The following is a 27,619-nucleotide window of genomic DNA, read 5'->3' as shown; positions in this document are numbered from 1 at the left end:
ATCACTACTTGTTTTTGTAAGAAGTCTTGACAAGCCGAATGCACCAAGCTGTCTGTTTAAACTACTAACACATAGCTCAGACACCTATGCATACACCACAAGACATGCCACCAGAGGTCTCTTCATAATCCCCAAGTCCAAAACAGACTAGGGGATGTGCATAGTTCTACATCGAGCAATGACTACATGGAACTCTATTCCACATCAGGTAACTGTTGCAAGCAGTAGAATCAGATTTAAAAAACAGATAAAAATACACCTTATGGAACAGCGGGTACTGTGAGGAGACACACATACAGGTACAGACACGCATACGCACACAAACGCTACCACACACAGTGGTGTAAAGTACTTAAGCAGTACTTTAAATTATTTTTACTTAAGTTGATTTTTGCGGGTATCTGTACTTTACATTACTACATTATTACTATTTACATTCCTAAGGAAAATAATGTACTCTTTACTCCATATATTTTATCTGACACCCAAAAGTACTTGTGCTTCTTACAACAGGAAATTGGTTAAATTCATGCACTTATCAAGAGAATATCCCTGGTCATCCCTACTGCCTCTGATCGGGCAGACTCTCTAAACACACATGCTTCGTTTGTAAATTATGTCTGAGTGTTGGAGTATGCACCTGGCTAAAAAAACAAGAAAATATTGCAGTCTGGTTTGCTTTATGTAGGTAATTTGAAATTATTTATACTTTTACTTTTGATACTTAAGTATATTTCAGCAATTTACTTTTGATACTAAGTTATATTTAAAACGAAATACTTGTAGACTTTTACTCAAGTAGTATTTTACTGGTTGACTTTCTATTAAGGTATGTTTACTTTTACTCAAGTATGACAATTGGGTACTTTATCCACCACTGCACACAAGTGCATTGTAATATTGTTGTATGGTGGTATTATACATTTTGTATTGTAGATATGTAGTGGTATAATAATGTTATATTATGTACTATTTTATGTTTTGTGTGATGTAAATGCCTTAATGTGTTTGGACCCCAGGAAGGCAGCAGCTAATGGGGATCCCTAATACATTCAAATACAAACACAAATTACTGTTAATATTTTTGTGTAATTGGATTACATAATCTAAATAAGATGTAATCCAAGTTACATGTCATCTGTTACTACCCAACCCTTTGTCAAGATATGTTGATTCTCTAACCTTAACCTTAGATGCAAATCCAAGTTACTAAATATGGTCAAAATCTGCAGTAGAATTACAGGGGTGCCACAATTAGCCCTCGCTGAGCTATACAAGTAGCACATCAGCCACAAGGCTTCCTCTCTTTTGGCTTATCAATCGTACCCTCAGTACTGTGAGTTTGAACTGTTAGCTTCGTCCTTCGGGAGCCGGTACAGAGTACCCATGCTTAAGACTGCTAAAGCTCAAGCATCTTTGATCCCCAAGGCAATAGCTGCAGTGAATTTTAAAGTGTGATTAACCTTGCTTGATTGACTTTTGGCCTTTGTACATTCGCACTACTTGCATTTTGCACTTATCGTCAGTGGTGGAAAAAGTACCCAATTGTCATACTTGAGTAAAAGTAAAGATGCCTTAATAGAAAATGACTCAAGTGAAAGCCACCCAGTGAAGTACAACTTGACTAAATTCTAAAAATATTTAGTTTTAAATATACTTAAGTATGAAAAGTAAAAGTATAAATCATTTCAAATTCCTTATATTAAGCAAATCTTTTTAATTTATGGATAGACAGGTGCACACTCCAACACTCCGACATAGTTTACAAGCAAAGAATTTGTGTTTTGTGAGTCTGTTAGTCCGCCAGATCAGAGGCAATAGGGATTACCAGGGATGTTCTCTTGATTCGTGCGTGAATTGCACAATTTTCCTGTCCTGCTAAGCATTAAAAATGTAAAAAGTACTTTTGGGTGTCAGGAAAAATGTATGGAGTAAAAGTACATCATTTTCTTTAGGAATGTAGTGAAGTAAAAATAAAAATAATCTAAATCTAAATAGTAAAGTACAGATACCCCAAAAAACGACTTAAGTACTTTACACCACTGCTTATCGTACTTGCACTTTTCCAATGTTGTAGCATTATATTGTTTTATATTTATACCTGCCTTTTTATATTTAACTCAAATTGCACTTCTGGGACAATGAAGATATACTGAACTGAACTGGTCATACCAAACATTCAAACTAAGATTTAGGTACATCATTTATCTGTAAACAACAGCCATTCACTACCACAGTTTTATCAGTAATTACCATGTGAAGGCAATTAACATACATTTGTTGACCCACTGATCTCTATAGAGTATGTGTGAGCCAATTTAGCCAAACCATTCAGAAAATGTATGAGATAAAATCCCGGCCAATGTTACAGCATCAGTGGGCAGCACACACACACACACACACACACACACACACACACACACACACACACACACACACACACATACCGCTGGCTTAGCCTCTGCTCCTAAAAGCTGTTATACCATTTGCCAAGAATAACCAACCAGACCAGGCTAGCCCAGGCCAGACCAGGGCCAGTCAGACAGGGTCACATTGGGCTTTCCTATCGTCACCCTCAGCCACAGCCACAGCTTTGGAAAATCTGGAATGCTTAGATTTTACAACCAAGCCAGTCAATGTCACCTCGCATCATGCACACAATTAATCAACTTAAACTGAAGGAGATTTGGGAGGGAGTGACTGCAAGCCAAAGCTGATTGGATTACTGTATGAGTGTTTCTTTGGAAGGGTTTGAGTAGGATATTTGGTCATGGGGTTGTGTAATAATGATGAGGAGGAGGATCGATGACCATGACAATGATGATTGTAGTCATGATGAAGATTGTAGTGATGACGACTATGATGATCATGATAAAAGCGAGACACCTTCATGAGACCGCGCTTCCTGCCTGCCTCCGGACTTTCTCTCCCCGCTTGACCACCTCCCTCAGATGACCACTCAAGGCATGAACCTTCTAATGACTGTCCATCTCATGATGTTGTGATGTTGTTTTTCTAAATTACGTATATTTTTTGTGCTTTGAAGCGCTTTGAGATTCTTTGAAAAGCACTGTATAAATTCTGATGATGATGAAGTGGTGGTGTGTTTGACCTGCAGATCCAGGCTGGAGAGAAGGAGTATGGTCCGTTCTGTGGTGACCGGCCACCAGGCAGGATCCAGACAGAGAGCAACAAGGTCCAGGTGTTCTTCCACAGTGATAACTCTGGAGAGAACATCGGCTGGAGGCTCTCCTACACCTCTTCAGGTCAGCCTCACTCTAAATATTCATATGTCATTGTGTCGGCTTTTCCAAAAATGCAACTTTTTTAACTCTGTTGAATGTCTTCATTTGTGTGAAGGAAGAAGGGGAAACATTAGTTGCGTACAGAATTGCACCCAAATCACTATTTAGTGCTCTATTTTTGACCAGGGCCCATGACTTCTCCCAACTAACCAGCAGCCCATACTTGTTATTTATGTAAATCTAAAAGGGTTTGGATAGGCGGTACACTCAGAGGGTTTTTCAGCTTGTCCGCGTAGGGCAAGGCTGCCCGATTCTGGAGGGCCGAAACACTTCTGGTTTTCAGCCTCTCCTTCTAATCAGGGACTGATTCAGACCTGGGACACCAGGTGAGTGCAATTAACTACCAGGTAGAAACAAAAACTAGAAGTATTTTTCTGCTCTCCAGGACCGGAATTGGACAGCCTGGGAAATAGGGGAACCTTTTATCTTTCTAGCCTAGATAGAACCCTGTGTGTTGTCTAAAATTCAGGTAACTTTCACAAAATTCCATGGTTTTCCAGAACATTCATAGAATACTAGAGAGAATAAGCAGAAAATTCAGAGTTGTCCAACCAGGATTTCTGAAGAAAATACCACTTCACTGATGGTTTTGGTCTAGTAACCCCAACAAAACACGTGAAAATGAACACACATGCAATACAAGTAGAATACAACAACGGAAACTATAAAACTGTAATAGCTTAAATAATCAATGAATTAATGATGTCCGTTGTAAGCAAAGAAATAGTTTCCTGGTTATCTAATTATCTGGCCTGTATCCTGTTTGTTTTCAGGAAGGAGTCAGTGTCCCGTCCCTGTGAAGCCTCTCTATGGCCAGCTGGATCCGGTCCAGATCCAGTACTCCTTCAAAGACCATGTCCTGGTATCCTGTGACCCAGGATACAGACTGATAAGGGTGAGACTGACAGACAGGTTGGGACCATACACTCTTGTTAAAGTCTTGTTCTCCACTGTAACAATACTCTTTATTTATATGAAGGGATGACCATCTGGCAACCACCCAGTCACCATGGTGAGAAAAACTATACTCTTAAAGATAACAAACTGCATGTTTGACAGTACCAGTCAAAAGTTTGGACACACCTACTCATTCAAGGGTGTTTCTTTATTTTTACTATTTTCTATATTATAGAAATATAGTGAATACATCAAAACTATGACATGGAATCATTTGGGAGGGAGTCATCACCCTTTGCCTTGATGACAGCTTTGCACACCCTTGGCATTCTCTCAACCAGCTTCACCTGGAATGCTTTTCCAACAGTCTTGAAGCAGTTCCCACATATGCTGAGCACTTGTTGGCTGCTTTTCCTTCCCTCTGTGGTCCAACTCATCCCAAACCATCTCAGGACAATAACATAGCATGATCAACAGTATCAACAACTTTTGACAGGTCCAAAAACAAAGCAACACATTTGATTTTAGTGTCTAAAGCATTGACAAGATCACTAACAACCAAAGTGGTTGCTGTCATAGTGCTATGCTAATGCCTAAAACATGATTGGTTTTCATTCAAAATACATTTCTCAGATAAGAAAGAGCAATGTTGTACATTTACCAAGGATTCAAGAATCTTAGCTAGAAAAATCGAATCAAATTTTATTGGTCACATACACATGGCTAGCAGATGTTAATGTGAGTGTAGCGAAATGCTTGTGCTTCTAGTTCCGACAGTGCAGTAATATCTAACAAGTAATTTAACAATTCCACAACAACTACCTAATACACACAAATCTAAAGGGATGGAATAAGATATATAAATCTATGGATGAGCGATGACCGAGTGGCATAGGCAAGATGCAATAGATGGTATAAAATAACTAGAAGCACAAGAATTTCGCTACACTCGCATTAACATCTGCTAGCATTGTGTATGTGACCAATATAATTTGATTTGATTTTTCTAGCTAAGATTCTTTAATCCTTGGTAAATGTACAACAGGCGGTGATACAGTGACAAGCCATATTTCTTCAGCCTCCTGAGGTTGAAGAGGCACCGTTGCGCCTTCTTCACCACACTGTCTGTGTGGATGGACCATTTCAGTTTGTCCGTGATGTGTACGCCAAAGAACTTAACTTTCCACCTTCTCCACTGCTGTCCCGTCGATGTGGATAGGGGGGTGCTCCCTCTGCTGTTTCCTGAAGTCCACGATCATCTCCTTTGTTTTGTGAGAGGCTGTCTCGTCATTGTTGGTAATCAAGCCCACTACTGTTGTGAAGTCGGCAAACTTGATGGTTGAGTTGGAGGTGTGCATGGCCACGCAGTTATGTGTGAACAGGGAGTACAGGGGGGGGGGCTGAGCACCCACCCTTGTGGGGCCCCAGTGTTAAGGATCAGCAAAGTGGAGATGATGATTCCTACCTTCACCACCTGGGGGGGGCGGCCCAACAGAAAGTCCAGGACCCAATTGCACAGGGCGGGGTTGAGACCCAGGGCCTCAACCTTAATGATGAGCTTGGAGTGTACTATGGTGTTGAATGAGCCTTAGTCAATGAACAACATTCTTACATAGGTATTCCTCTTGTCCAGATGGGATAGGGCAGTGTGCAGTGTGATGGCGATTGCATCGTCTGTGGACCTTTTGGGGCGGTATGCAAATTGAAGTGGGTCTAGGGTGGCAGGTAAGGTGTAGGAGATATTATCCTTGACTAGTCTCTCAAAGCACTTCATGATGACAGAAGTGAGTGCTACTGGGCGATAGTCATTTAGTTCAGTTATCTTTGCCTTCTTGGGTACAGGAACAATGGTGGCCATCTTGAAGCATGTGGGGACAGCAGACTGGGATAGGGAGAGATTGAATATGTCCGTAAACACACCAGCCAGCTGGTCAGCGCATGCTCGGAGGAAGCGGCTAGGGATGCCGTCTGGGCTGGGAACCTTGCGAGGGTTAAAACGTTTAAACGTCTTACTCAGGGGGCCGCGTCGGTTGCACTATATTATCCTTGGAAAAGGTGTGTAATTTGTCTGGAAGCAAGATGTCGGTGTACATGACGTGGCAGGTTTTCTTTTTGTAGTCCGTAATTGCCTTCATATGGGGTGATAATTATTAAGATCACTACTATCCACGCCATTATGGAGTGGCAGTACAAGAGCTGATTTCCATTGGTGTAAAGTACTGAAGTAAAAATACTTTTAAGTACTACTTAAGTAGTTTTTTTGGGTATCTGTACTTTGCTATTTATATTTTTTGACAAGGTTTACATTTTCTTCAGGAATGTAGTGGAGTAAAAGTATGTACTTTTTACTCATTACATTTTCCCTGACACACAAAATAACTCGTTACATTCAATATAAAGCTTTGTCATCCCTACTGCCTCTGGCAGACTCACAAAACACAACTACTGTGTTTGTAAATTATGTCTGAGTGTTGGTGTGCCCTTTCTGTCCGTAATTAAAAATAATATGAAAATAGTTTGATGAATTTGATGTACAGCATTTACTTTGTACTTTTACTCAAGCATGACACTTTAGTAGCTTTTCTGCCACTGTACTTAAGTACATTTAAAACCAGATACGTTTAGACTTTATCATAAGTAGTATTTTACTGGGTAACTTTCACTTTTACTTGAGTCCTTTTCTGTTCAGCTATCTTTACTTTTACTCAAGTATGACAATTTAGTACTTTTTCCAACACTGCTGATTTACCATACTTTTGGAATATTTCCTGATGTCCAATGTTAAATATAAAAAAATGGGTTATTGAGCCAACAATGATGGGGTGCTGCACACTTAAGCAGACCAGGATCCAGTTGGTCGGCCCCTGTATATTTCTTGTTGTCTGCTGCTAGCAAAGCATCCAGGACTTGTTTTTCTGTAAATAGCCTAAAAGAAAAGTGTTTCATTAATCTGATGACTGTTATTTATTTATTTAATCAACTAACTATGTTTAATTGTTACTTCGATTAAATAAATCATGTAACAATTAACTCATTAGGATTTGGGGCACCACGGAAGAAGTTGTTAAACGAGTTACCATCTCCCGAATTAAACTCTAGAAGATGTATAAGTTTGATATCAATAAGTCACTTATTAATCATTACCTCATCAATCTCATTCTGAACAGTTGTAATCTTCTTGGATCTGCAAGAACCCCAGCTTTGCTCATCATTCAGTCCTACACACATTGGTTTAATTATTTATTTACGAACTAACTAAATAATAACACAGAATACACTTGCATGAGACAAAGGCCCTAGTGGACTGACAAGATATGACAGCTTGTTACACATATGGAGATGGGGTGGGGAAAAAAGTGAGAGAAAGGGACATTTATTGTGGATACACGTTTGGAAAATGTAATGAATGTATTTAGGTGTGAATGCCGTTCGCCGTTTTTCTGTCGGAACTAGCCCCCCTCTGGAAGAATGTTGGTTTGGTGAGCCTTTCCTGTGGGCCACTTGTACATGCTCTGATTGTCCACCAGAGGTCACAATGTCCTTCTTCTTCGTTGTCCGGTCTCCAATGGGCTGTTTTCTAAGAACAGCTACTTAGCTGTACCAGTGATTGTCTGAGGGGAGTTTTCTTCTCCTCTTCCTCGGGTAGATGGTCAAAGTTCCAAACCACTTTATACACGCAACTACAGCCTGGCAGTGGTCTGGTAAATTCATTTTCTTCACCTCGTGTTGAGATTAAGTTCTTCTAACTATTTAACCTGTTAGGGCTAGGGGCAGTATTTACACGGCCGGATAAAAAATGTACCCGATTTAATCTGGTTATTACTACTGCCCAGAAACTAGAATATGCATATAATTATTGGCTTTGGATAGAAAACACCCTAAAGTTTCTAAAACTGTTTGAATGGTGTCTGTGAGTATAACAGAACTCATATGGCAGACAAAAACCTGAGAAGATTCTGTACAGGAAGTGCCCTCTCTGACCATTCCTTGGGCTTCTTGGCTCTGTTTATTGAAAATGTAGGATATTTGCTGTAGCGCGACACTTCCTACGGCTCCCATAGGCTCTCAGAACCCGGGAAAAAGCTGAATGATGTAATTCCAGCCCCAGGCTGAAACACATTAGCGCCTTTGGTAAGTGGCCAATCAGAGGACCATCAGACTGAGGCTCGTGCACAAGGGGATCCCATGTTTTTATTTTCTCTCTCTTTGAACGTAAACTCGCTTTTTTACGAGAAAAATGGCATAAAAATTGATTTTAAACAGCGGTTGACATGCTTCGAAGTATGGTAATGGAATATTTAGAATTTTTTTGTCACGAAACGCATCGTGCGCGTCACCCTTCTTTACACTTCGGATAGTGTCTTGAACGCACGAACAAAACAGAGGATATTTGAACATAACTATGGATTATTTTGAACCAAACCAACATTTGTTATTGTAGAAGTAGAAGTCCTGGGAGTGCATTCTGACGAAGAACAGCAAAGGTAATAACATTTTTCTTATCGTAAATCTGACTTTGGTGAGGGCTAAACTTGGTGGGTGTCTAAATAGCTAGCCCTGTGATGCCGGGCTATCTACTTAGAATATTGCAAAATGTGCTTTCACCAAAAAGCTATTTTAAAATCGGACATAGCGAGTGCATAGAGGAGTTCTGTATCTATAATTCTTAAAATGAACGTTTATCGTGAGTAATTTAGTAAATTCACCGGAAGTTTGCGGGGGGTATGCTAGTTCTGAATGTCACATGCTAATGTAAAAAGCTGGTTTTTGATATAAATATGAACTTGATTGAACAAAACATGCATGTATTGTATAACATAATGTCCTAGAAGTGTCATCTGATGAAGATCATCAAAGGTTAGTGCTGCATTTAGCTGTGGTTTGGGTTTTTGTGACATTATATGCTAGCTTGAAAAATGGGTGTCTGATTATTTCTGGCTGGGTACTCTGCTGACATAATCTAATGTTTTGCTTTCGTTGTAAAGCCTTTTTGAAATCGGACAGTGTTGTTAGATTAACCTCTCTAGGGTAGGTGTCACCAAATCGTCCCACCTACGTAACAGCCAGTGTAATCCCGTGGCGCGTTATTCAAAAACCTCAAAAATGCTAAAACTTCAATTTTTCAAACATATGACTATTTTACACCATTTTAAAGACAAGACTCTCGTTAATCTAACCACACTGTCCGATTTCAAAAAGGCTAATCATATCTTTTGCATTTTCTCTTATGGCTCCTAAAATCACATTCCCATATTAACACAAATGTCTTCATCATTTTTCACATTGTCTACACAACGTATTGGATGGAGACTTCATACCTGTAGTATAAATCCTTTTCAAATTACAATATTTCCTTTCTAACCTTTCTAATGACCTCACAAAATGAAAAACAATATGACATGATATTTCTACATCTAGTCACTGACCATTTCCCACATTCAGATGTTAGAAATATTGTTCCAAAGTTAACTTTTTGGACGTTAGAGTTTTTGGCTGGCAAAAGTCTGAACAAAGACATTCCTTTGGTTCATACTAGAGAGTCTGACAGTCCTTTGCTGCATAACATTAACGACCAGGTGTGAGGTGTCAAAAAGCGGTCACCAAGGATAATAACTCGGATTTAGTAAAAGAAGACGACAAACTAGTTAACTCCTCTGTTGCACAAAGGTTAGCTGAGGGAGGACGGTAGATCCCTGTAACAGTTATGGATACATTGTTCCCCAGACAAAGACTTAAAGATAGTAGATCAACTATTTTGGCAAAGGAAATGGATTTCAGTAATAAGACAGATAAATAATGTTTTATAAGAAGGGCCACTCCACCAACTCTACCCCGTCTGTCAGTTCTGAACACATTATAACCATCAATATTAATATCAGTCCAGAATGTCCCCAGAGATCCAAGTTTCATTCAATGTCCGGATTCATCTGCATAAACCAGATCTTGATGTTATCTAGTCTAGGAAGTAAGGTCCTCATGTTCAGATGCATCAACCTAAGTTCTTTGTGATTTTTAAAGTCACATGGAGTCTACAACTCAAACAAAATACGTTCAATAGGCAGTTGCAGGCCCTGTCTAATTTATTTAATATATTTTTACTTAGCTGACTTGCCTAGTTAAATAAAGGTTAAGAACACATTCTTATTTACAATGACGGCCTACCCCGGGCCAAACCCAGATGACGCTGGGCCAATTGTGCGCCGACCTATGGGACTCTCAATCACGGCCGGATGTGTGTCGTGGAAATTCAGTACTGAGAGAGACTTGGTCATTGGTCACAGTCTTGCCTGTTGAGCTGAGCAGCCTAACTGAAAATTAAAAAACTGATATTATATAGGACCCGAAAATGTTTAGTTAGACTGGTTCCATTTCCCATAAGCCACCTTGGTTATCTACACAGGATGGTGTTTTACCCCCCGGCTTAGTTTCCCAGATGCCAGGAAGATGAGACAATAAGGCATTGTTCATAACTCTTCCAGGCTATCTCTATCTCGGGTCACACACACCTCATCTTCCTGGTATTTGACGCATGCGTTTCTTGTCCCCACGCACAGTGAGGAAGATCGTTCAGGAGGCAAAGAAAAGTCCAAGGGTCACTGTTGAGATTTACAGAATTTGGTCGCATCTTCAGGTCACCAAGTCTCTAAATGTACAATTCGACACCCCCTCCATGCCAATAGGCTCTTTGTAAGGGTTGCCAGAAAGAAAAAAAATACTTTATTGAGAGCAACCAACAAATGTAAACACCAGGAGTTTGCTAAATGCCATTGGCACTTCAATTGGAACCAGTGCTATGATCAGATGACATGAAAATACATGTATTTGGCGACACATGCCAGTGGTGGGTTTGGTGTCAAGAGAAAGCTGCATATGCAGAAAATAACCTCATACTTCTACTGTAAAATATGGTGGTGCATCTTTTATGTCATGGGGATATTTAGCTTCCACTGGTCCTAGGGCCATTGTTAAGGTAAACGGAATCAGGAACTTCACGAAGTACCAAGACATTTTAGCCAAATACCTGGTTACCTCTGCCAGGATGCTGAAACTTGGCCCCAAGTGGATCTTCTTGTAAAACAATAGCCCCAACACACATCGAAATCCAAAAAGAAATGGTTAATTGACCACAACGTCAAGATTTTGCAACGGCCACCTCAGTCTCTGGATTAGCCCAAAGATTTGTTAAAATAAAAACCTTTCATATACTATATAATATCAAAAACCATCATCAGCATCACAATATAACAATTTCCTCACCAAGTCCAGTATACTTTGGCCCTTCCAAAATGTTCCCATATTGAAAGGATTTATTTGAACAAATCTTGTAAGTCAACCTTATCTGCAAACACTTCAAGTCTGTAAGGTCAAATGGCTTTTAAAATTGTAGGAAGTCAAGGTATGTGGGTGTGGTGGTAAGGAGCATAGTACTCAAGGATCAGTTCAGGGCACGCCAGGTAGTCCACAGCATGGGATAGGCAGCATGACCATTTGGGGACAGGCAGAGCCAGGAGTGATCAGGCAAGGTGTCCTCAAGCATAGAGCGAGATAAATAGGGTGATTAGTGGGAGCATTCAGATCCAATTTGTTTTATTGATATTCAGATTGCATAATTTTATGAACATATCATTACTACTGTGGAAAATCATGGATAGTCATGCTCCCGTCCAAAAATTAAGAGTTAAAGGTAGATCGAATGCCTGGTACAGTCCGGAATTATCAGAAGTCATTCATGAAAGAGATGATGTTTGGGTCAAAGCCAGGAAAACAGGCTTAGGCCCAGACTAGAAAGCTTTTAAGCAACTAAGGAATCATTTTTTGGCAGAAATGCCTTCTCGAACATGTGAAATTTCATGTGCCTTAATAACAAACATGTATGCCAGCTGTAATTACGAATACAATTGTTAAATTACGAGCCTTGTTGGTTAAGCCACAGAATAAGTGAGCAACCTTCCCACTAGCCATGATTGGCTGAGATAATGAGCGGGCTGGACATGCCGAGAGAGGAGTTTGGACTGGTCTGCCATATTGAAGGAGTCTGTCTATTTGAGCTCGTCAGTCTGTGTTGGTAATCCTGTCGAACCCGACTTTAAAAAACATTTATTGTGTAGTGGAGCTGCATAAGTGTTGCTCCATTTTCTGGAGGATCACGTTTTGAAATCAGTGAAATTAGAGTATGATAGCTAAAGAGATGGAGAAAACACCTGTCTCTGGATTACATCTTCAAACTAAGGGCAACTGTGGTATGGCATTCCTGATAGGGAAACATGTCCATGATGCATGTTGATGTATGCAGGTAAGATAGTCTAGTGTTAGCTAGCTACATTTTCAAATATTACATGTTTCTAATTTTGACAAAGTGGTTTCATTTCAAGCTAAAGTGTACTGTTAGCTAGCTAGCTAACGTTAGCTGGCTGGCTCCCTCGCTGATGTTATTATTTGTTTCCAAGACCCGTTATATTTTCTAGTTAGTCTATTGTTAGCTAGCTAACATTGGACCTAGTTGGTTAGGTCCCAGCACTGTGGCATTGTTGCCACTTTGTTCATTGTTGTTTAACTAGCTAGCTATATGTCTTAAGCTAATGTGTACTGTTAGCTAGCTAGCTAACTTTAGCTGGCTGGCTCCCTAGCGGACGTTATTATTCATTTCCCAGAGCTGTTTGCTTTTCTAGTTAGAGCCTAGTGTTAGGCATTGTTGGCACTTTGTTCATTGTTGTTTAACTATCTAACGTTAGCTGGCTGGCTCGTTAGCTAATGTTACATGACTTGTGTACAACACCCGTTGAATATGGCTGGTGTCAGTAAACGTCTGCAAAAAGCATAATGAAATTGTTGCCAGCAGAGCTGGTTAGGCTATTTTCATGTTGTCCAGAGGTAAACAAATCATCGGCCAGAGCATCAAGTGTGCGCTCCGAGAGCGAAACTAGATGGGTGGGGCTAAAGCGTAAGAGGGTGTGAACAACGCTGAATGGGTGTAGACAAAGAAGATCTCTTCACTTGATAGCAAAACATTCAAAGGCGAATTTCTCAAAAGTGAGTTTACAAGGTGATCAACTTTCAAAGCAGAATTACTTTCCCATTGTTTCTCTGAGTCTCTACTTTTATCCAATGTCAAAAACCACTTCACATTTTGCTACATAAGACCAAAATCCAGGTTGTGAGTCACAAATCAGAAAGGCTAAAACTGATTATTATGTAACCGCTCTTTCGGATTGTAAAGGGAACCCGGCTAAATTCTGGAAAACTGATTGACTTCCTCCTCTCTGCCACAACAAATTAATTCAGACACTGGTCTCATTACGTGGAAAAAAGCCATCATTGATGCATTTAATCACCATTTTATTTCAGCCTATTCACAATGATATTGGGCTGGATGCTGATAGGGGAAACCTGCTGAATGATCAGAGAAATCATAGTCAAAGCTTTTCTTTAAGACTATTGTTGTGGAAATTCTACATAGGGACATTCGAAGTCAATTTTAAATGTATCATTCTTTATTATCAGCATGCTGGAGAGGTTCCAACCAACTCAATGCACCAAGTACACATGTCGATCAGGAGCAATTCCCCGGGCAGTCCCGTTAGTTCTCTTATATACAGACAAGTTATATTTCCAGGATTTAGCTTATTCGTCATTCATAATTAATTCATCATTAACATTTGCTTCATTCATGTGACCAACCAATACAGGGTCATGCATGTGACAGACCAATACCTCACAAGGCTTCTTCTCTCTAAGCTGAGACCTTGAAACTGAGATATCCCTTTCTCAAAACAAGGTTCTGGGCGTACTGCCAAATTGCAGATACTGATAGTGAGGATTCGTTCAATCAGTCATTTGCATGAACACAGAAATTGGTTATTAGAAAAGCATATGGATATAACACAGAAATTGGTTATTAAAAAATCACAAACATAACAATTTCTATCACATTATTGACAGAAAAAGAAGCACTGGATGCTTTGCTAGCAATAGACAGCAAGAAGTCCACAGGGGGTAAGCAATTGGATCCCGGTCTGCTTAAGTGTGTAGTGCCCATCAATGTTGGCTCAATAACGCATATTTTGTTTTTAACAATGTTATCAGGAAATATTTCAAAAGTATGAAAATAAGCACTGTGCTGTCACTCCATAAGGGCAGGGATAGTATTGATCGTAATAATTATCGCCCCATTTCTAGGCTTCCTTGTCTTGCTAAGATTTTTGAATCCTTGGTGAATGTACAACTTTGCTCTTTAATTGTCTGAGAAATGTATTTAGAATGTAAACCAATCAGGTTTTAGGCCTTAGCATAGCACTATTACAGCAAACTCTTTAGGTCTTAATGATCTTCTCAATGCTTTAGACACTAAAATGAAATGTGCTGCTTTGTTTGTGAACCTGTCTATAGCTTTTGATACTGTTGATCATGCTATTTAATAGAATAAGTTGTCCTCGATAGGCCTGAGCACTGATGCCTGTTTGTAGTTTCATGATTATCTTAGTGTCACGTCTGCTCCCGCTCCCCCTCTCCCGCGCTTGAGGACACCAGTTCCCTCATTACGCACACCTGCCACCATCGTTACGCTCATTCCAGAGTCAGCATTGATACTGTTTCTCCTGTCCAGACGCTGTTCTTGTTTTGTTTCATGCCTATTTATTATTAAATCTACACCCTGTACATGCTTCTAGTCTCCCAACGTCTTTCGTTACAGTTAGTTACAGAACTCAGGCCATCGTGATTGATGGGGTTAGGTCTGAATTTCTTGAAGTACATAAAGGTGTACCACAGTGTTCGATTTTGGGACTTGTTCTCTTCACTATTTATATAAACACCATTGGTCAATCTGTAAAAAAAATAATTGTAAACTTCATCTAAACTCAGCAAAAAAAGAAACGTCCTCTCACTGTCAACTGTGTTTATTTTCAGCAAACTTAACATGTGTAAATACTTGTATGAACATAACAAGATTCAACAACTGAGACATAAACTGAACAAGTTCCACAGACATGTGACGAACAGAAATTGAGTAATGTGTCCCTGAACAAAGGGGGATCAAAATCAAAAGTAAGTCAGTATCTAGTGGGGCCACCAGCTGCATTAAGTACTGCAGTGCATCTCCTCCTCATGGACTGCACCAGACTTGCCAGTTCTTCCTGTGAGATGTTACCCCACTCTTCCACCAAGGCACCAGAAAGTTCCTGGACATTTCTGGGCGGAATGGCCCTAACCCTCACCCTCTGATCCAACAGGTCCCAGACGTGCTCAATGGGATTGAGATCTGGGCTCTTCGCTGGCAGAACACTAACATTCCTGTCTTGCAGGAAATCACGCACAGAACAAGCAGTATGGATGGTGGCATTGTCATGCTGGAGGGTCATGTCAGGATGAGCCTGCAGGAAGGGTACCACATGAGGGAGGAGGATGTCTTCCCTGTAACGCACAGCGTTGAGATTGCCTGCAATGACAACAAGCTCAGTCCGATAATGCTGTGACACATCGCCCCAGACCATGACGGACCCTCCACCTCCAAATCGATCCTGCTCCAGAATACAGGCCTCGGTGTAATGCTCATTCCTTCGACAATAAACGCGAATCCGACCATCACCCCTGGTGAGACAAAAACCACGACTCGTCAGTGAAGAGCACTTTTTGCCAGTCCTGTCTGGTCCAGCGACGGTGGGTTTGTGCCCATAGGCAGCGTTGTTGCCAGTGATGTCTGGTGAGGACCTGCCTTACAACAGGCTAACAAGCCCTCTCAGCCTATTGCGGACAGTCTGAGCACTGATGGAGGGATTGTGTGTTCCTGGTGTATCTCGGGCAGTTGTTGTTGACATCCTGTACCTGTCCCGCAGGTGTGATGTTCGGATGTACCGATTCTGTGCAGGTGTTGTTACACGTGGTCTGCCACTGCGAGGACGATCGATCAGCTGTCCATCCTGTCTTAGGTGTCTCACAGTTACAACATTGCAATTCATTGCCCTGGCCACATCTGCAGTCCCCATGCCTCCTTGCAGCATGCCGAAGGCACGTTCACGCAGATGAGCAGGGAACCTGGGCATCTTTCTTTTGGTGTTTTTCAGAGTCAGTAGAAAGGCCTCTTGAGTGTCCTAAATTTTCATAACTCTGAAGTTAATTGCCTACTGTCTGTAAGCTGTTAGTGTCTTCAAACTTCTTTGGGATAGGTGGGACATTAGCGTCCCACCTGGCCAACAGCCGGTGAAATGGCAGAGCGCGAAATTCAAATTAAATTACTATAAATATTAAACTTTCATGAAATCACAAGTGCAATACATCAAAATACAGCTTAACTTGTTGTTAATCCAGCAAAGGTGTCAGATTTCAAAAAGGCTTTACTTCGAAAGCAATCCTTGCGATTATCTGAGGACAGCGTCCAGCACACAAATGCATAACAAATCATTTTCAACCAGGCAGTTGCGACACGAAAGTCAGAAATAGCGATATAATATATGCCTTACCTTTGAACATCTTCTTCTGTTGGCACTCCAAAATGTCCCAGTTACGTTACAAATGATCCCTTTGTTTGTTAAATTCCTTCTTTATATCCATAAAAACTCAGTTTAGCTGGCGCGCTTCAGTCAATAATCCACTCAGTTTCCTTCCTTCAAAATGCATACAAAATGAATCCCAAACGTTACCAATAAACTTATCCAAACAAATCAATCAACGTTTATAATCAATCCTTAGGTACCCTAATATGCAAATAAACAATAAAATTTAAGACGGAGAATCGTTATTGTCTTTACCGGAGATAAACAAAAAGAACGTGCTCTCTCGGCCATGCGCTTGGAAACACTACAGCCAAAATGGGAGCCACTAGAAAAACTACAACTTCTCCCTCATTTTTACAAAAACCAGCCTGAAACTCTTTCTAAAGACTTGACATCTAGTGGAAGCCCTAGGAACTGCAATCGGGGATGATTTCGCCCTATTATAAAAGTGCCAGGCATTGAAATCAGTGGTATGCTGATTAAAAAAAATTAAAAATTATGGTTTGTCCTCAGGGTTTCGCCTGCTATTTCAGGTCTTTTATACTCACTGACATTATCCTGATCAAGGGATGTTTCTTTTTTTGCTGAGTTTATATGCGTATGATACTGTTATACATGCTATTACCCCGACTGTTGATCTGGCTTTGTCAAAACTACAGTTAGATTTTATAGCTATACAGGAATCCCTTACAGATTTAAAACTTTTTCTTAATACTGGCAAAACTAAATACATGTTTTTAATCTCTCATAATAATGTTTCAGATGAACTACATGTTCGATTGGAGAACCATCTAATGAGTGAACATGTTCCCGCATATAAATACTTTGTCATTTTGGATTGATATGGATTTGACGTTTAAAAATAGTAGTGTCATCCACATATTGATTAAGTTTACAATTTTTTACAGAACACCAAGGTAACCTGCCTAAATGACTACTGACCCGTAACACTCACGTCTGTAGCCATGAAGTGCTTTGAAAGGCTGGTCATGGCTCACATCAACACCATTATCCCAGAAACCCTAGACCCACTCCAATTTTCAACCGCACCAACAGATCCACAGATGATGCAATCCATCGAGAGCATCACCGCCTGGTATGGCAACTACTCGGCCTCCGACGGCAAAGCACTACAGAGGGTAGTGCGTACGGCCCAGTACATCACTGGGGCCAAGCTTCCTGCTGTCCAGAAACTCTATACCAATTTGCCAAAGACTCCAGCCGCCCTAGTCATAGACTGTTCTCTCTGCTACCGCACGGCAAACAGTAACGGGAGCACAAGTCTAAAAGGTTTCTTAACAGCTTCTAACCCCAAGCCATAAGACTCCTGAACAACTAATCAAATGGCTACCTGGACTCTTTGCATTGTCCCCACCCCACCCCCATTTTTACGCTGCTGCTACTCTCTGTTTATTATCCTTGCATAGTTGAGAAAGAGAGAGAGAGAGAGACCTGTTCAAATAATCATTACATTAATTGCATCTGGAGTGAAAGAATATATGAATTCTACTTTATAATTTCACTTTCTGTGAAACTATGAATAATGTTCTGTTAATGAGTTCATGCCAACAAATCCAATACATCTCATTAAAAATTGTTCAGTAAGGACAACTTTTATCAGACCAGGGGTGAAAACCTGATTGACTGAACACGGTATGCAACACACTGGCCTTCTTGCCTTTAAATCAGGTTAAGGAGGAAACTATAGCCTTTGCAGTCTGAATGGAGAATGTTTTATGTACAAACCGGTCCTTGGATATGAGTGTATTTATTTATTTTTTATTTAACCTTTATTTAACCAGGTAGGCCAGTTGAGAACAAGTTCTCATTTACAACTGTGACCTGGCCAAGATAAAGCAAAGCAGTGTGACAAAAACAACAACAGAGTTACACATGGGATAAACAAACGTACAGTCAATAACACAGTAGAAAAATCTGTATACACTGTGTGCAAATTAAGTAAGGAGGTAAGGCAATAAATAGGCCATAGTGGCAAAATAATTACAATTTAACAATTAACACTGGAGTGATAGATGTGCAAGTAGAAATACTGGTGTGCAAAAGAGCAGAAAAACAAATATGGGATGAGGTAGGTAGTTGATTGGATGGGCTATTTACAGATGGGCTGTGTACAGCTGCAGCGATCGGTAAGCTGCGCTAACAGCTGATGCTTAAAGTTAGTGAGGGAGATATAAGTCTCCAACTTCAGCGATTTTTGCAATTCGTTCCAGTCATTGGCAGCAGAGAACTGGAAGGAAAGGCGGCCAAAGTAGGTGTTGGCTTTGGGGATGACCAGTGAAAGATACCTGCTGGAGCGCGTGCTATGGGTGGCTGTTGCTATGGTGACCAGTGAGCTGAGATAAGGTGGAGCTTTACCTAGCAAAGACTTATAGATGACCTGGAGCCAGTGGGTTTGGCGACAAATATGAAGCGAGGGCCAGCCAACGAGATCATACAGGTCAAGGATTGGTAGGATAGTCAGAGTTTACAGTCTAACCAGACACCAAGGTATTTGTAGTTGTCCACATATTCTAAGTCAGAACCGTCCATAGTAGTGATTCTAGCTGGTCGGGCGGGTGCGGGCAGCGATCGGTTGAAGAGCATGCATTTAGTTTTACTAGCATTTAAGAGCAGTTGGAGGCCACGGAAGGAGTGTTGTATGGTATTGAAGCTCGTTTGGAGGTTTGTTAACAGTGTCCAAAGAAGGGCCAGGTGTACACAGAATGATGTCGTCTGCGTAGAGTTGGATCAAAGAATCACCAGCAAAAAGAGCGACATCATTGATATTTACAGAGAAAAGAGTCGGCCCGAGAATTGAACCCTGTGGCACCCCCATAGAGACTGCTAGAGGTCCTGACAACTGCCCTCCGATTTGACACACTGAACTCTGAGAAGTAGTTGGTGAACCAGGCGAGGCAGTCATTTGAGAAACCAAGGCTGTTGAGTCTGCCGATAAGAATACAGTGATTGACAGAGTCGAAAGCCTTGCCCAGGTTGATGAAGACGGCTGCACAGTACTGTCTTTTATCGATTGCGGTTATGATATCCTATTGCACACATTCCCTTTGGAGGTTTAGATGAAATTACTCAATATCGCTATCTGCCAGCCTTTGGGCTGTCTCCGGACATCAACCCCATTGAAAACCTGGGGTTTGAATTAAAGAGGACAGTTCATAAGCGCATGCCGAAGAATATCAAGGATCTGGAAGTATTCTGTATGGAGGAATTGTCTAAGATCCCTCCCAATGTGTTCTCCAATCTCATAAAACCTTTTAGGAAAAAGGCTCAGTGCCGTTGTCCTCACATGGTGAAGGTGGCGGAGTATTGAAAATATGGGTGCCTTTTTTATGGATGTTTTTTTAATACGTGTCTCCTTCTCTGAGCAATTGTATTAGTATAAATAATACAAATTCCCACATTTCTTTTTTGAACATTTAATATAGCTCAGTATTTGTATTTATTTTGTACATTCTTTTTTTTCTCATCTTTATCAAGGGTGATAATTATTTTTGTACCCAACTGTATATGTATGCCACTTAGCAGACACTTTTACCAAAGCGATTTACAGTCATGCTTGCATACATTTTCGTATGGGTGGCTCCAGTAGGAATCGACCCCATGACCAGAGGTGTGCACAGGGGCCCCCTCAGATTTGACTTATGTAATACTACTAGCAACTTAGCAATTTTAGCAAGTCGGCTTTAGCTAGCCCAGATAGGTTCCCAGCTCATAACTAGGTACCAAGAAGCCATTCAGGCTATCAATCAAGTTAGAGTAGCAAGCTTGTCTAACTATCTTAGCTGGCATGGCTGCTGACAAGGTTGGTAGACTTTAGAAATCAAGCAATAACTTACAGTGGGGGGAAAAAGTATTTGATCCCCTGCTGATTTTGTACGTTTGCCCACTGATAAAGAAAGGATCAGTCTATAATTTTAATGGTAGGTTTATTTGAACAGTGAGAGACAGAATAACAACAAAAATATCCAGAAAAACGCATGTCAAAAATGTTATAAATTGATTTGCATTTTAATGAGGGAAATAAGTATTTGACCCCCTCTCAATCAGAAGGATTTCTGGCTCCCAGGTGTCTTTTATACAGGTAACGAGCTGAGATTAGTAGCACACTCTTAAAGGAAGTGCTCCTAACCGCAGCTTGTTACCTGTAAAAAAGACACCTGTCCACAGAAGCAATCAATCAATCAGATTCCAAACTCTCCACCATGGCCAAGACCAAAGAGCTCTCCAAGGATGTCAGGGACAAGATTGTAGACCTACACAAGGCTGGAATGGGCTACAAGACCATCGCCAAGCAGCTTGGTGAGAAGGTGACAACATTTGGTGCGATTATTAGCAAATGGAAGAAACACAAAAGAACTGTCAATATCCCTCGGCCTGGGGCTCCATGCAAGATCTCACCTCGTGGGGTTGCAATGATCATGAGAACGGTGAGGAATCAGCCCAGAACTATACGGGAGGATCTTGTCAATGATCTCAACGCAGCTGGGACCATAGTCACCAAGAAAACAATTGGTAACACACTACGCCGTGAAGGACTGAAATCCTGCAGCGCCCGCAAGGTCCCCCTGCTCAAGAATGCATATACATGCCCGTCTGAAGTTTGCCAATGAACATCTGAATGATTCAGAGGACAACTGGTGAAAGTGTTGTGGTCAGATGAGACCAAAATGGAGCTCTTTGGCATCAACTCAACTCGCTGTGTTTGGAGGAGGAGGAATGCTGCCTATGACCCCAAGAACACCATCTCCACCGTCAAACATGGAGGTGGAAACATTATGCTTTGGGGGTGTTTTTCTGCTAAGGGGACAGGACAACTTCACCGCATCAAAGGGATGATGGACGACTTCACCGCATCAAAGAGATGATTTGACGGTACATGATGGCCATCTACCGTCAAATCTTGGGTGAGAACCTCCTTCCCTCAGCCAAGGCATTGAAAATGGGTCGTGGATGGGTATTCCAGCATGACAATGACCCAAAACACACGGCCAAGGCAACAAAGGAGTGGCTCAAGAAGAAGCACATTAAGGTCCTGGAGTGGCCTAGCCAGTCCCCAGACCTTAATCCCATAGAAAATCTGTGGAGGAGCCGAAGGTTCGAGTTGCCAAACGTCAGCCTCGAAACCTTTATGACTTGGAGAAGATCTGCAAAGAGGAGTGGGACAAAATCCCTCCTGAGATGTGTGCAAACCTGGTGGCCAACTACAAGAAACGTCTGACCTCTGTGATTGCCAACAAGGGTTTTGCCACCAAGTACTAAGTCATGTCTTGCAGAGGGGTCAAATACTTATTTCCCTCATTAAAATGCAAATCATTTTATAACATTTTTGACATGCGTTTTTCTGGATTTTTTTGTTGTTATTCTGTCTCTCACTGTTCAAATAAACCTACCATTAAAATTATAGACTGATAATTTCTTTAAGTGGGCAAATGTACAAAATCAACAGGGGATCAAATACTTTTTTCCCCCACTGTATGTACTGAATAAGACATTCCTTTCAGTATTTTACCCAGATTTTAGTAGATGCGTATTTCGTTTCTTAAAAAAAAATAACCACCAGTCAGGAGGACACAGACAGCTCAAGAGATATGCTTAGATATGCAGAAAAAAAGGTGTGTGTGTGTGTGTGTGTGTGTGTGTATATATATATATATATATATATATATATATATATATAAACTTTTTTTTTTTTTTTACATAGAATTATGCATAGTGATGCAGGAAAATGCTGTTTGAAAAATGCTACATTTTGTTGATCAATTGTATGTTTCCTCTCTCTCTTTTCTCTCTCTCTTTCTGAAAGGATGGAGAGGAACTGGAGCACTTTCAGATCGAGTGTCAGAAAGATGGCTCATGGAGCAGTTTTGTCCCAATTTGTGAAAGTAAGAAGTGATAATGTGTGCGTGCATGCCCGCATGTGTTTGTGTGTTGTATGGCATTGAATTTGGTTCAGTGCAGATTGGATTTCAATCCGAGTGTCATATTAATGTGATGTTTAATGAGGCCTCTATATCACATAGGAACTACCTGGTCCTTTCATTGTATTCTGCCTCTGTGTATATACAGTATCTCACAAAAGTGAGTACACCCCTCACATTTTTGTAAATATTTGAGTATATCTTTTCATGTGACAACACTGAAGAAATGATACTTTGCTACAATGTAAAGTAGTGAGTGTACAGCTTGTATAACAGTGTAAATTTGCTGTCCCCTCAAAATAACACAACACACAGCCATTAATGTCTAAACCGCTGGCAACAAAAGTGAGTACACTCCTAAGTGAAAATATCCAAATTGGGCCCAAAGTGTCAATATTTTGTGTGGCCACCATCATTTTCCAGCACTGCCTTAACCCTCTTGGGCATGGAGTTCACCAGAGCTTCACAGGTTGCCACTGGAGTCCTCTTCCACTCCTCCATGACGACATCATGGAGCTGGTGGATGTTAGAGACCTTGCACTCCTCCACCTTCCGTTTGAGGATGCCCCACAGATGCTCAATAGGGTTTAGGTCTGGAGACATGCTTGGCCAGTCCATCACCTTTACCCTCAGCTTCTTTAGCAAGGCAGTGGTCGTCTTGGAGGTGTGTTTGGTGTTGTTATCATGTTGGAATACTGCCCTGCGGCCCAGTCTCCGAAGGGAGGAGATCATGCTCTGCTTCAGTATGTCACAGTACATGTTGGCATTCATGCTTCCCTCAATGAACTGTAGCTCCCCAGTGCCGGCAGCACTCATGCAGCCCCAGACCATGACACTCCCACCACCATGCTTGACTGTAGGCAACACACACTTGTCTTTGTACTCCTCACCTGGTTGCCGCCACACATGCTTGACACCATCTGAACCAAATAAGTTTATCTTGGTCTCATCAGACCACAGGACATGGTTCCAGTAATCCATGTCCTTAGTCTGCCTGTCTTCAGCAAACCGTTTGCGGGCTTTCTTGTGCATCATCTTTAGAAGAGGCTTCCTTCTGGGACGACAGCCATGCAGACCCATTTGATGCAGTGTGCGGCGTATGGTCTGAGCACTGACAGGCTGACCCCCCACCCCTTCAACCTCTGCAGCAATGCTGGCAGCACTCATACGTCTATTTCCCAAAGACAACCTCTGGATATGACGCTGAGCACGTGCACTCAACTTCTTTGGTCGACCATGGTGAGGCCTGTTCTGAGTGGAACCTGTCCTGTTAAACCACTGTATGGTCTTGGCCACCGTGCTGCAGCTCAGTTTCAGGTTCTTGGCAATCTTCTTATAGCCCAGGCCATCTTTATGTAGAGCAACAATTGTTTTTTTTCAGATCCTCAGAGAGTTCTTTGCCATGAGGTGCCATGTTGAACTTCCAGTGACCAGTCAGTATGAGGGAGTGTGAGACCGATGACACCAAATTTAACACACCTGCTCCCCATTCACACCTGAGACCTTGTAACACTAACGAGTCACATGACACCGGGGAGGGAAAATGGCTAATTGGGCCCAATTTGGACATTTTCACTTAGGGGTGTACTCACTTTTGTTGCCAGCGGTTTAGTCATTAATGGCTGTGTGTTGTGTTATTTTGAGGGGACAGCAAATTTACACTGTTATACAAGCTGTACACTCACTACTTTGCATTGTAGCAAAGTATCATTTCTTCAGTGTTGTCACATGAAACGATATACTCAACTATTTACAAAAATGTGAGGGGTGTACTCACTTTTGTGAGATACTGTATTTGCATTGTACAGTACTCTGTCTCCTCTTTCCCTCCCTCCATATTCTCTCTCTCCCTCTTTCCCTACTCTCATCCACCACCATCCAGAAATGGAATCTCGGAGGAGCAGTCGATCTCTGCCCAGCATTCTAAGAAATCAGATACTGTACTAAAGCCATGCAGTGATGTCTAACCAGTATCCCTATACAGACTTGGTGTCTTTAAGTTCAGTGCTTCTCTAGATTACAAGGTTATAGCATTGGCAAGGAGAGAAGAGCAATTGTAGGAAGTCATAAGGAATCTTTTCCCCTTATCACACTGTACTGTTGACTCTGGAGTGTGACATCACACAGTGCAATAAACTCTGGAATCTTTCTTATTCAGTGTGTTTGTGTTTGTTTCACTGTAATACTTTATTTGTATTTATTTAGTTAACTAGGCAAGTCGGTTAAGAACAAATTCTTATATACAATGACAGCCTACCCCGGCCAACACTGGGCTAATTGTGCGCCGCCCTATGGGACTCCCAATCACAGCCAGATGTGATACAGCCTGGATTTGAACCAGGGACTGTAGTGATGCCTCTTGCACTGAGATGCAGTGCCTTAGACTGGTGTGCCACTCGGGAGCCCAATACAAATTGAATTGAATAACCACAGCCTAGAACATAGAATCTCAGAGCAGAAAGAGAAGCATGCTATATTTAGCATTATGGAGAATCTGCAACCTCTATGGTGGACTGAATTCTTTAGCGTCATGAGCACATGACGAGAGGTACAGTGCCACTAAAATATGCTTTCTCCCATTGGCTCATCTCTCTTCTATCAGTCATTTTATTGGTGATCATCAGACTCCCATCCATTCAGTAGTCTGTAATAGTCCGGGTTTTCCCCAAAGAATCTAAGAAAGGCGCTGTGTCACCTTGTGGACTGGCTGCACCACCATGTCAAAATTGGAAGAAGGAAATGTCAGTTACAGGTGTTCAGAAATGCAAAAACCTTGGCGCTTTTCATTTATCTGCATTTCCAGCCATTATATTTAGCCTCACAAAGTGTTTTACCATTTTATTTTCATGATAACCAAGTAGAACACAAACACATTTTTACATATACAGTTACATTCATGAGTTTTATTGACTAAAATAGGTCAGTCAAAGCAAAAACCTAATAAAAATGAATTTACAGTACCAGTCAAAGGTTAGGACACATCTAATCATTCAAGTGTTTTTCTTTATTTTTACTATTTTCTACATTGTAGAAGAATAGTGAAGACATCAAAACTATGAAATTACACACATGGAATCATGTAGTAACCAAAAAGTGTTAAACAAATCCAAATATATTTGAGATTCTTCAAAGTAGCCACCCTTTCCCCTGATGACAGCTTTGCACACTGTTGGCATTATCTCAACCAGCTTCATGAGGTAGTCACCTGGAATGCATTTCAATTAACAGGTGTTTCTTGTTAAAAGTTACATGTGAATGTTCGTGAGAGTCTGCTTTTCATTAATAGTTTGTAGCACAAACCATTTCGGACTCTACAGAGTTTCTTTTTAGATTTGGGGTTAGAAGTCCAAATCGCGCCGACGTAGCGGTGGGACTGATTGTGTTAAAAAAAAAAGAAACAGTGGCGAACCCTGAAGTCATTAAAAAAATCATTCATATTATCAAGTACATGGAGAATAAATTATATCCGCCCATCTAATGACATGTTTGTGCTGCTCATGTCCCATGTTTCCTCTTTAACCCTTGTCCAGTTGTCGATCCATTTCTTCAAACCATACAGTACTTGCTAATACTCTTTTTCCTCTCCTTCCTCTCTCAGTGGTGGATTGTGGGACTCCTGGGGAGGTTGCCATGGGTGACGTCATCTTCGAGAGCTCTGGCAACAGCACCCTGTTCGGTTCTATAATCCAGTACACCTGCAGGGAGTCCATGTACCAGATTCACCCCAAGATCAACAGTATGTTCCCATCTTAGGGCTCAAAGTTTTCTTGACCATGCAACCTAACCAGGAAAAACTCTGGTCCCTATAAGAGCCATGGCCCGGTTTCCAAAAAGCATCTTAAGGCTAAGTTCATCGATATAACCTTCATAAGGTAATCTTTAAAATTTCCGAGCCGCTTCCCAAAATCGTCTATTAACGTTGCACTTAAACGCTCGTACTATAACGCCTGCCTCAGAGCACTCTTAGAACAGCAAAGTGCGTCGTTAGATTTCCGCTAAACATAGAATGAAGATGTTTCTGTCGCTCTGTGACCGCTGAAAACGTAATTGTTAAATATAAATGCCCTAAAAAATTTGCTATGCACCAAGATGCACCAAAATGTAAAATGCACCAAATTATATGATAGCTAGATCGGGCAACATATTGACATTACTTTCATATGTATGTACAATCGATAGACCTACCTAGTTTTAAACCATTGGATTAGGCTACACCTGAGCCGCTTCAATATTCGTATATTAGGCCTATAGGCTACTATTAAATGAAAGCTCATGCATTTCACTGTAGCCTGACCAATAATCTAAAGGTCAACATAGAGGGTTGCCAGTTGATGTATGACACATCCTGATGGCCATGTTGGAAGCCCACCGCATCAATTATTTCGACAACTACAGCCGAGTGGCTACCCCATGCTGCATGATAACAGTGCCTAAAATAAATTCATTCATCATCATGGTCAATTTCTGTGCAGTAATTGGCTGCTCTAACAAAGCAGGAAAGACAACAGGATTATTATTTTTTTTTTTTTACAGATGACCTGCAATCATGAAACACCAACTAAATAAGTCTCAAGAACTGTCAGAAAAGCAAAGAAACCTTTTTGCCTGTGAAGATCTGAACCCACTGGTAAGTATGATTGTTTTTTTTGTTTTTTTTTAGCTGTTATGCTAAACAGGCGTTAAGAACAAGACTAAATTAGCCAACATTAGCTAGCTATATAGCTTGTAGTCTAGCTATTACCATGTCTCTTACATAGGCGGCGAGTGAGTTTCAAGTATTTCAGGAAGCATTTTTTTTTACCATAAAAATGCAGCTTTATAACGAAGGATTGTATACATGTATCATCGCATTTGCAGACTGTAAGCCTACTATTCCTAATGTGATGAGTAGATTGAATAGTCATAATTTAGGATTTTAATGAGTGTGTAGTGGAAAAGGCTTACCGGTTTCTTTCCTTTGCATGGGAAAAATGTGGCCTTTGATAAACATTTA

General features: G+C 41.0%; 1 protein-coding gene across 4 annotated transcripts in view; it reads left to right on the top strand.

Moving 5' to 3' along the window:
• Nucleotides 1–27,619, top strand: part of masp1 (MBL associated serine protease 1) — an 84,351-nt gene that overhangs the window by 43,064 nt on the left and 13,668 nt on the right. For 2 of the 4 annotated variants that reach the window (XM_014213412.2, XM_014213411.2), the window contains 4 exons: nucleotides 3,119–3,266; nucleotides 4,079–4,200; nucleotides 22,512–22,590; nucleotides 26,225–26,362. In XM_014213412.2, coding sequence (XP_014068887.1) covers nucleotides 3,119–3,266; nucleotides 4,079–4,200; nucleotides 22,512–22,590; nucleotides 26,225–26,362 — 487 coding nt within the window. Of the gene's footprint in view, nucleotides 1–3,118; nucleotides 3,267–4,078; nucleotides 4,201–22,511; nucleotides 22,591–24,508; nucleotides 24,780–26,224; nucleotides 26,363–27,619 lie in introns of those variants that run through there. The other 2 variants (XM_045724299.1, XM_045724298.1) reach the window with 2 other exon arrangements.

The sequence above is a fragment of the Salmo salar genome, chromosome ssa09 (genome assembly GCF_905237065.1).
Source record: "Salmo salar chromosome ssa09, Ssal_v3.1, whole genome shotgun sequence".
NCBI lineage: Eukaryota > Metazoa > Chordata > Actinopteri > Salmoniformes > Salmonidae > Salmo > Salmo salar.
Note: the sequence above shows the minus strand (reverse complement) of the source record. Positions and strands in the feature narration are given on the sequence as shown.